Here is a 12,048-nt window from a genome sequence, read left to right on the forward strand (position 1 = left end):
GGTTTTATAGTAGGTAATGACAGTACACACACCACAACAATAAAAGTCTGTTATCAACCCATAGTTGGTTTTATAGTTGGTAATTAAAGTATACAGTCCAACAATAAAAGTGTTATCAGCCCATAGTTGGTTTTACAGTTGGTAATTACAGCATACACAGCCCAATAATAAAAGGCAGTTATCATAACATAGTTGGTTTGATAGTTGGTAAAATGTTACAGTACATGACCCAACAATAAAGTCTGTTATCAGCCCATAGTTGGTTTTATAGTTGGTAATTACAGTGCATGACAACAATAAAAGTATGTTATCAGCCCATAGTTGGTTTTATAGTTGGTAACTACAGTACATGACAACAATAAAAGTATGTTATCAGCCCGTAGTTGGTTTTATCGTTGGTAATTACAATACATGTATATGATCCAACAATAAAAAGTCAGCTATCAGCACATATTTGGTTTTATAGTTGGTAAAAAACATGACACAATGATAAAAGTAAATTAGCAGCCCGTAGTTGGTTTGTCAGCTGCCAATTCCAGTACTTGATACAACTATAAAATTCAACTAGCAACCAATAGTTGGTTATTAACCCACATGAAATAGTCTCTATGTATTTCGTCATCATTCTGAACCGTTCGTTTGGTTTGGAATTCTGGCATGGCTGATACCAGGTCCAATAGAGCCATGGGCCTATATATGTCGAAGCCTCCCACTGTTTTACGATAGCATAGCACTAATGCTTGGCATACACCTACAAGTCACTATTACAGGACATGGAACCACAACACAATCAACCACCAACCCATAGTTCATTTGTTAAAGTAGCACTAGATACAATATTAATAAAGTCAACCAGCCACCTATAGATGGTTTTTAGAGTAATTACATTACAAGACACTGTAATAAAATTCAACTAGCAAGACACATTTCCATTTGACAAACTCAAATTTATTCTTTTTAGAATTTTTAGAACCCCCTCCCCTCCCCTCCGATACAAATTGCTAGAGACCTTCCCCTGCTCTCTCTCTCTCTCTCTCTACCCGCCACACACACACACACACAATTCTCTACCAATGTACATGTAGAAATAGCCATATGTTAGACACAAAATAGTTATAGTTTAAAAAGTATTGAGGTACTCATTAAAGGCTCATACCCTAGTTTCAGCCTGAGAAAATGGACACTAAATTTAGTTAATCTACAAACCTGCAACACATTTGGATAAGGTGATAACAGAGAGAAGTTAAAGTCTCTGATGTTTAAATGGGGGAATATTGTCTTAAATAGACTGGAGCCTGTCTAAATAATCATTACTTCTGTGTTTTTAGAGATATAAAAAAGAGAGAGGTATTTTGGGGTATTACAAAAACCTGGATGAACACACACACTTTCAGGTGTACGAAAATGAATATTCTAAATAATAAAATGTAAGTACTTCAATTTTAAATGATCAAGAATGGCTTTTATAGTGTTTAAAAGCTAGGGTCTGTCACTTTAAACAAATATTCCTTTCTCCCTTTCTCAACAACTAGTAATCACACAACAGGCACGGCGGAGCAGGGGGAGGGCGGGGGGGGGGGGGGGGGGGGTCCTCTAGCACCTCCAATAATTCTGAATAAAAAATATTATGGGTAGTAAATCTTAAGGCAGAGATGAATTTTACTTGTAGAATGCAAGAAATTGCATTTCAAGACATCTAGTTTTCAAAATTTTGGGGGAGCATACCCCCAAACCCCCAAGACACTTTGCTTTGCAACCTCGATCTCAGTCAGCCCATTCAATCTCAGTCAACCCCCTCCAACCTCAGTCAGCCCCCTCCAATCTCAGTCAGCCCCCTCCAATCTCAGTCAACCCCCTCCAATCTCAGTCAGCCCCCTCCAATCTCAGTCAGCCCCCTTCAATGTCTACTTGCTTCCGCCATGCCTACACGGAACAAAGCACAAAGGTTATGATAAGTAATAGTCCTATAACATACATGTATGGTGACCTATAAATGTATACTATATAATCAATACATAATATATTTAACATACAAAAGAATATATACAGAGTAGATATAAACTATAATAGATGGTTGAGTACTAGTAATTACTCAAGGATACCTTGAGTATATAAATATTTCCACACTTACAAATCCAGTGAAGATTTAAAATGTCTAAAAAAAAACAAAATAATAAAAAAATAAAAAATAAAACATTAAAGGGACACACCTGAGTTTGCTGCATTTTTTAAAGATGTTGACTAACAAGAGACTTTTTAATAATTGTAATTACATATCAAATATATTATTTTGCATAAAATATTAGTGGCTGTAAATTAAACATGTTTCTGATCATTCTAATATTTGTACTAGGTTAAATTTCATTTTATTTCTTAAAATAAAAAAATTTCATACATACGAAATTATTCGAAGAAAAAAAAATCCAGTTTGGACTTCTTACAAATATTAAGACAAGCAGAAACACATTGAAAATACAAACACTGATATTCTAAACAAGAAAAAATATATATGTAAGTTTAATTGTAGAAATACTTTATTAGTTGGATACATCTTACAATGCAGCAAACTCAGGAATGTCCCTTTAAGAGAAACATCTTACAATGCAGCAAACTCAGGAATGCCCCTTCAATAATAAGTGAAGAGAATTAAAGAAAAATTAAAGCTTCTACCAGTACACCATATACCGACTTGTTACATATCACGGTTTCGAAACCATTGGCATGATTATATCTCTGTCGCCCACACTTCACACAGATGTTACGTATCACGGTTTCGAAACCATTGGCATGATTATATCTCTGTCGCCCACACTTCACACAGATGTTACGTATCACGGTTTCGAAACCACTGGCATGATTATATCTCTGTCGCCCACACTTCACACAGATGTTACGTATCACAGTTTCGAAACCATTGGCATGATTATATCTCTGTCACCCACACTTCACACAGATGTTACGTACAGTCCGTTACAACCATAATCCACCTGATAATGACAAGACTCAACTCAAGAGTAACCGTCTTACTCAAATTCAACTCAAAAAGTTCTAGCTAGCCATCACTCTTAGAATACTCTACCAAGTAGCAAAAAAAGAAACTGTGGCAGCAGACCAAGCAGTAACAAAACATTTGACTGGTACCATCATCTCTCTATCACATCACATTAATCTAACATCAGGTACAGAGACTAGTTTAGTGAGCAAAACCATCCTGGACATGCCTTTAAATCACCACATTCAAAGAATGCACTGAATATATGTAATATTCTGATTTCACCAAACACTGAAATAACTGTCACACTCAAATAGTCCACCATCACTTGCTGTCATACTCAAAGAGACCACCCTTCACTTAGTGTCATAGTCAAAGAGACCGCCCTTCACTTGCTGTCATACTCAAAGAGACCACCCTTCACTTGCTGTCATACTCAAAGATACCACCCACCCTTCACTTGCTGTCATACTCAAAAAGTCCATCACTTGCTGTCTGTCATACTCAAATAGTCCACCCATAACTTGCTGTCTGTCATACTCAAAGAGAATGTTTGACAATATCCAATGTTTCAACATACATACATGTACAAATAAATAGAGCTGGGCGGTATTGAAAGTTGAGGTTCGGTATCGATATTGATATTTTGGGTGTGATTTACCTTGGTATCGGTACAGTATTCGGTATTGACACAATACCGATTTCGAGTGCTATTTTCAGAATACTCCGCTTTAAATGCATGCCTGTGTTATGGCTCACCCGCTAATTTCATCTGAATACAATTAAATTCCATACACAAGGCTCTCGTCCGATTTATACCAAACCATTTTGCGTTCGTCAGATATATTATTAGTGCTTTCCGGCAGATATTTTTCAATACTGAAATTTTGGTATTTTGAAATTTGCTCAGTACGGTAAATCGGAATTGACATAATACCGATACCAAACGGTGTATACGGTATACCGCCCAGCTCTACAAATCAATATTCATGATTTAAAATTCAAAAAAGGAAGGGAGGTACATTAAAACAATGAACACCAAACAAGTACAATTGCCTCCATGCTATAATGACTAATGCTGCACATACTGTACGCAACAATGACACAATGCTCAATTTGTTTATATGTATATTAATAGATGTATATAATATTAAAACAGTAATTTGGTTTGTAAAACAATATGCAATAGAAAATGTAGTCTGAAGTAAATGCAATGAGTGCAGCCGATTTCACATATATATTTTTGCTCACTGACATAAATGTAGAAATTCATCCAGTCATCATATTTTGCCAATGGATAAAATGAATACAGGAAAATATGCCAGTAACTGCATGACTGTTATATATCAGTTTATATCAATTTGTAAGTCCATCATGTGGAGACTGAATAAAATGTCTTTCCTTCTTTCAAGAATAAGATTATTTTTATCTAGTCATCATACATGTATTTTGCCAATGGGTAAAATAAATACACAAAAATATGCCAGTAACTGCATAACTGTTATATATCATTTTATATCAATTTGTAAGTCCATCCTGTGGAGATTGAATAAAATTTCTTTCCTTCTTTTAAGAATAAGATTATTTTTATCTAGTCGTCATATTTTGCCAATGTGTATAGTGAATGCAGGATACATAAATCAGTAACTGCGTGACTGTCACACTTAAGCTGTATCCTAACTAGCCACGAGTGATTATTTTAGAAATCATTGATTTCAATTGTAGTATCCTAAGCGGACGCTTGCGATGCAACATATTTATCTGTCGCACGCGTGTGGTTAGCAAAAGAAAGAAAGAAATGTTGTATTTAACGACGCACTTAACACATTTTATTTACGGTTATATGGCGTCAGACATATGGTTTTAAAGACCACACAGATTTTGAGAGGAAACCCGCTGTCGCCACTACATGGGCTACTCTTTCCGATTAGCAGCAGGGGATCTTTTATTTGCGCTTCCCACAGGCAGGATACCACAAACCATGGCCTTTGTTGAACCAGTTATGGATCACTGGTTGGTGCAAGTGGTTTACACCTACCCATTGAGCCTTGCGGAGCACTCACTCATGGTTTGGAGTTGGTATTTGGATTAAAAATCCCATGCTTCGACTGGGATCCGAACCCAGTACCTACCAGCCTGTAGACCGAGGGCCTAACCACGACGACACCGAGGCCGGTCCCCGTGTGAGGTTAGGATGCGGCAATTGAAATAAATTTCTAGATTTCTAAAATAATCGCTTGCAGCCAGTTAGGATACAGCTTTACCCAATGGTCTCAGAAAACTGTTTTGCTCTTCTGCCTTCTCAAGATTAAGGATTATTTAATATTCAGTCTTCGCAATGAGTTAAAACTGAGGTATGCTGATGATCACTCTCCTGAAATTGTTCCAGGCAAGCTATCACAGAGTTTCAAATAAAATGTATTATAAGTTTTTATTACAAGGTGATCAATTTTCTGCCCTCGTAAAATTTTCCACGTAAATCATCACTCCTACTCTCTCCACAGCTGACTTTCTTGAAGGTTACTGGAAATGTGTACATGCTCCTAAAATCTTGCTGTCTGTTCACAGTGTTTACAGGATTCATATATATGTCAATAGCTGCCTGACTACCACACTTAAAGGGACATTCCTGAGTTTGCTGCATTGTAAGATGTTTCCGACTAATAAAATATTTCTACGATTAAACTTACATATTAAATATATTTTCGTGTTTAGAATATCAGTGTCTGTATATTCAATGTGTTTCTGATCGTCTTAATATTTGTAAGAAGCCTAAACTGGATTATATTTTAGGAAATAAAATGAAATTTAACCTAATACAAATATTAGAACGATCAAAAACACGTTTAATATACAGCCACTAATATTTTATGCAGAAAAATATATTTGATATGTAATTACAATCATTAAACAGTCTGTTAGTCGACAACCTCTTAAAAATTGTAGCAAACTCAGGAATGTCCCTTTAACGAGCTCGTCATGATATCAAGATTAAAGATTGTTTAACAAAGATATTGTCGTAGTCATCATATCGCAGTGACTTCTAGGTTAAATATATGTCAGTAGCTATTTTGGTTGTTGGTTTTCAAGATTAAAAGATGATTCAATAAAAAAAATTATATTGTCATATCTTACCAACTGCATGTAATGATTAGAAGATACATACATGTATATGACTGCCACGGTTATGAATTCACAGTGGTGGATCCAGAAAATCCATTAGGGGGGGGGGGGGGGGGGGGCGCCCCAATGACATGAGGCGGAATGCCAATGGAACTTTGGAGGTGGTTTGGAGGGGATTGTAAAAAAAAAGAAAATTAATATATAATAAAATAATTATAAATGTAGGGGACCCCCTCTAGATCTGCCTCTGATTTACCCTGTTTTTAAGATTAAAGATGATTTAATAAAGAAATTTATCTTCTCATATCTTACCAACTTCATGTACATATATGACTGCCACAGTTATGAATTCATCCTGTTTTCAAGATTAATGAAGTAATTAATAAAGTTTAATAAAGACATTGTTGACGTCATATCATAGACATCATAACTGCAGGAGATAAATATACCAGTACTAGTATATAGCTGCTTGAGTTCCACACTTGGGAGTCCACCCTGGGTAGACAGAATATTATTCCTTTCAAGATGTTTCACTGGAACCTGATTCTGGCGATTCTTGTGCTGCTGCTCTTGCTCCTGCTGCTGGTGACTGTGGTGACTGAGGTGCCGACACTGGTGACTGTGGTGCCGACACTGGTGATGACGGTGCTGACATTGGTGGAGATGACGACGGAGACACCGGTGACGATGGCATCAATCTATATGATGGCATTGGTGATGCTGGTTCTGGCGATTCTGGTGATGCTGGCCTCTCTGGCACCGATGTTGGTGATTCCGGCATCTCTGGTGACAACGGCAGAGATGGGGACGACGTCACAGGTGACGATGGCATTGCTGGCGACATCGTGTTTGATGGCGTTGGTGAGGAAGGTGTCGGCGATGATGCTTCTGGCGACGGTAACACTGCAAATGGCACCGGTGATGCTGGTGGTGGTGGCATGGGCAGTGGTGGTGATAATGGTGGTGGTGGTAACGACAGCGTCAGTGGCGGCAGATTTGGGGACATCATTATCCTCCTGGATGCCTCGGCATCCAGTCTGGGCATGGCGCTGCACTTGTGCTTCTTCAGGTTGGTGCTTCTGGAGAATCGCTCGTAGCAGACGTCGCAGCGGAATGGTTTTTCGCCGTAGTGCAGCATCATGTGTCTCTTGAGGGTGGAGCTGTACGCGAACAGCTTGGAACACATCCCGCAGGTATAGGGCTTCTCTCCAGTGTGTATCATCATGTGGCTCTTCAGGTTCGAGCTCTGCGAGAAACACTTGGAGCACTCTCCGCACTTGAAGGATTTCTCGCCCGTGTGGATGAGAATGTGTCGCTTCAACGTCGACCTCTGAGTAAAGCATTTCCCACACTCTTCACACTTGAACGGTTTTTCGCCCGTGTGAATGAGCATGTGGCTGGAGAGGTGCGACACGTGCGTGAAAAACATGAAGCACTCCTGGCACTGGAAAGGTTTTTCTCCCGTGTGGGTCAGCATGTGTCCTTTCAGCACGGAGCTCTGAATGAAGCATTTGGAACAGACTTCGCATTTAAATGGTTTCTCGTCCGTGTGGATGAGCCAGTGCCGCTTCCACGAGTTCTTGTCTCGGAAACACTTCTGGCACACTTCACACTTGAACGGTTTTTCGCCCGTGTGAATCAACATGTGAGTCTTGAGGTTGAGGCTCCGGGTAAACCTCTTCGAGCACAGTTCACACTTGAATGGTTTTTCGCCCGTGTGAATCCATGCGTGACGCTTCAGTGCCCGTCGGTTTGTGAACAGCAGCTTGCAGACTTCGCATTCAAACCGTCTCTCGAACAGACGGATGGCCAGTGGTTTCGGTTTTGGTTTTTTTGGTTTTATTGTTTGTTCAGCTTCAAGCTTCATCTTGTCGATACTGAGAAGTTTTGGCATTATTACTGGCTTTTCCATAGTTTATCAAAAAAATAAATACTCCAAATATCAGAAATAGGCTGAAGAAAATTCCTTTTCAGAGAATGAATTTTGACAAGCGGAATAATTTCCCTCTTAAGATTCAATAAAAACTGTTACATAGATTCAGTTTCGATTGCCTCTTAATCAGTTTCGTTAAAATTAATGGTAGCTTTAAGGGTATGTCATCATTACTGGGGTTTTCCACAATTCTTCAAACAAATACTCCAAATATATCTAATAAACAACTAGGCCAGTCTACAATCCAGTGACGTTTTAATTTTTAAATTTTTTTTTCAGTTTTGTTAAAACGAATGGAAACTTTTCACTCTTCAGCGCCAATGGAAAGTGACTAAAAATCTAGGTTAGACTTCAGCTGTGATCTCATATTTACAACTGGTTCAGATTTGTTTGTTTCTCTTTTGAATACAGATCGAATATTTCAGACACGTGTCTTGGTGTTCTATACATACAGTGCCATCACCACCACTAATTAAGTCCTCTTCTTTCTTTTTTTCCTTCTATTTTCAACAGAGTCCATTCCCAGGCAAACTCATTTTTGGGTGGGGTATTGTCAACATCTGCTTTAAGACATTTACTGTCACCTGAAATTCGAAAGAAAACAAATTTTTTAAATTAAAATTAGTACTACACACCAGTGTGCGATTCTGGAAATTAATGCAAGCAAGATATAATTAGGAGCCGGACAAAAGAATACCGGTTCCAAGTACACAATTGCACTGCACCCAGGGGAAGCTGGACAAAAGAATACCAGCCTACCCTTTCCAACCCCCAAATACTTGCTGCTGGTAGTCTAACTTGGTACTTAGTGACACTAAAGAGGAGGACACCGTGGACCACTTCATCAACACCTGGACAAAACCCAGGTTGTCATGCCACGACCAGAAGAGGTCAGGCCCTTTCTAAGGGCCCTATGGGCAACCTAGGGAGACACCACAGCATCATAGAGGTCTAATTAACGGGCTACTCTCGATTCACTAACGTCAAAACAAGAAAACATAAAAGATATGTACATGTATTCTTGTAAGCAAAACAAACAGTTCATTAAAGGGAATGTCCTGAGTTTGCAGCCATTTAAGAAGGTAGGAAATGTTTTATTCAACGACGCACTCAACACATTTTATTTACGGTTATATGGCGTCATACATATGGTTAAGGACCACACAAATATTGAGGGAGGAAACCTGCTGTTGCCACTTCATGGGCTACTCTTTCCGATTAGCAGCAAGGGATCTTTTATATGCACCATCCCACAGACAGGATAGCACATACCATGGCCTTTGATACACCAGTTGTGGAGTACTGGCTGGAACGAGAAATAGCTCAATGAGGCCACCGATGGGGATCAATCCTAGACCCCATTGTAAGCTGTTTGCTATAACAGAGCCTTGTTCATACTGAAAACATTTTCTTGTTTAGAATACCAGTGTCTGTATATATATAATATATATATACTCTTCAAAAAAAGAAACGCAAAAGGGTACAAATGGGTTATAACTCCGATTTTATGTTTCCTACCGGTTCATGCTTTGTGAATATAAGGTCATTGCATGTCCCAAACACATTCCCACGGTTACATTCGATAAAACGCAGCTACTGTACAATAAAGTTCCAAAATGTGAATATTCGTAAAAACGCAGCCACGTGCAAACCATGTCACCACTGCACGTGCGTTGTCTGCACTTGCAACATGAACACCGACAGTATAAAAGTGCAGGGTGTTCGCTTGCCTGGCCTCTGTATCTGGCCGACAGTTGACAATCCAGGACATGCCACGTCTCAGTGAACTGCAGAGAAACAATGCCATCGGCCTACTAGACGCAGGCGAATCCAGAACGGCCGTTGCCAGGGCATTCCATGTGTCCCCAAGCACCATCTCCAGACTGTGGGACCGTTACCAGCAACATGGATAAACACGTGACCTCCCTAGATCCGGTCGACCACGGGTCACTACCCCCGGGCAGGACCGCTACATCCGGGTACGCCACCTTCGGGAACGATTGACTACTGCCACCTCCACAGCCGCAGCAATACCAGGTTTGCGCAGGATATCCGACCAGACCGTACGGAACTGCCTACGTGAGGTAGGAATTCGTGCCAGACGTCCAGTTCGAGGTGTCATCTTAACACCACAACACCGTCGACTCCGACTGCAGTGGTGCCAGATTCATCGACAATGGCCTCAACTGCGATGGAGACAGGTGTGGTTCAGTGACGAGTCCCGATTTCTGCTCCGACGTCATGATGGAAGATGTCGCGTGTATAGGAGTCGTGGTGAACGTTATGCGGAAAACTGCGTGCAGGAAGTGGACAGATTCGGCGGGGGTAGTGTCATGGTGTGGGCAGCCATCTCACATACTGGCAGAACTGACCTGGTCCACGTGCAGGGCAACCTGAATGCACAGGGCTACATTGACCAGATCCTCCGGCCACACATCGTTCCAGTTATGGCCAACGCCAACGCAGTGTTCCAACATGACAACGCCAGGCCTCACACAGCACGTCTCACAACGGCTTTCCTACAGAACAACAACATTAATGTCCTTCCTTGGCCATCGATATCACCGGATTTGAACCCAATTGAGCATCTATGGGACGAGTTGGACCGACGCCTCCGACAGCGATAACCACAGCCCCAGACCCTGCCCGAGCTGGCAGCAGCCTTGCAGGCCAAGTGGGCCACCATCCCCCGGGACGTCATCCGTACTCTGGTTGCTTCAATGGGCAGGCGGTGCCAGGCAGTTGTCAACACACGCAGAGGCCACACCAGGTATTGACTCCAGATGACCTTGACCTTGGTGGTGTGTCCTATCACTTACTCACAATGGACTAGAGTGAATTGTGAACAATCCTGCAACATTTGGTAATTATCGGACTCACCATTCAATAATTAAATCAATTCTCCAAATGTTACGACAATGTGGTTTTGCGTTTCTTCTTTTGAAGAGTATATATATACTCTTCAAAAAAAGAAACGCAAAAGGGTACAAATGGGTTATAACTCCGATTTTATGTTTCCTACCTGTTCATGCTTTGTGAATATAAGGTCATTGCATGTCCCAAACACATTCCCACGGTTACATTCGCAAAAACGCAGCTACTGTACAATAAAGTTCCAAAATGTGAATATTCGCAAAAACGCAGCCACGTGCAAACCATGTCACCACTGCACGTGCGTTGTCTGCACGTGCAATATGAACACCGACAGTATAAAAGTGCAGGGTGTTCGCTTGCCTGGCCTCTGTATCTGGCCGACAGTTGACAATCCAGGACATGCCACGTCTCAGTGAACCGCAGAGAAACAATGCCATCGGCCGACTAGACGCAGGCGAATCCAGAACGGCCGTTGCCAGGGCATTCCATGTGTCCCCAAGCACCATCTCCAGACTGTGGGACCGTTACCAGCAACATGGATCAACACGTGACCTCCCTAGATCCGGTCGACTACGGGTCACTACCCCCGGGCAGGATCGCTACATCCAGGTACGCCACCTTCGGGAACGATTGACTACTGCCACCTCCACAGCCGCAGCAATACCAGGTTTGCGCAGGATATCCGACCAGACCGTACGGAACCGCCTACGTGAGGTAGGAATTCGTGCCAGACGTCCAGTTCGAGGTGTCATCTTAACACAACAACACCGTCGACTCCGACTGCAGTGGTGCCAGATTCATCGACAATGGCCTCAACTGCGATGGAGACAGGTGTGGTTCAGTGACGAGTCCCGATTTCTGCTCCGACGTCATGATGGAAGATGTCGCGTGTATAGGCATCGTGGTGAACGTTATGCGGCAAACTGCGTGCAGGAAGTGGACAGATTCGGCGGGGGTAGTGTCATGGTGTGGGCAGCCATCTCACACACTGGCAGAACTGACCTGGTCCACGTGCAGGGCAACCTGAATGCACAGGGCTACATTGACCAGATCCTCCGGCCACACATCGTTCCAGTTATGGCCAACGCCAACGCAGTGTTCCAACATGACAACGCCAGGCCTCACA

The 12,048-nt window shown here is 41.5% G+C and overlaps 1 protein-coding gene across 1 annotated transcript in view; it reads right to left on the reverse strand.

The window, feature by feature from the left end:
• Positions 1-6,262: 6,262 nt before the first annotated feature.
• LOC121373521 (zinc finger protein 208-like) overlaps positions 6,263-12,048 on the reverse strand; it is a 59,144-nt gene continuing 53,358 nt past the window's right edge. Inside the window, 1 exon segment of the mRNA XM_041500196.1 lies at positions 6,263-7,850. Coding sequence (XP_041356130.1) covers positions 6,636-7,850 — 1,215 coding nt within the window. The 3' untranslated portion in view covers positions 6,263-6,635.

This window comes from Gigantopelta aegis, chromosome 5 (genome assembly GCF_016097555.1).
Source record: "Gigantopelta aegis isolate Gae_Host chromosome 5, Gae_host_genome, whole genome shotgun sequence".
In the NCBI taxonomy this organism is placed as follows: domain Eukaryota; kingdom Metazoa; phylum Mollusca; class Gastropoda; order Neomphalida; family Peltospiridae; genus Gigantopelta; species Gigantopelta aegis.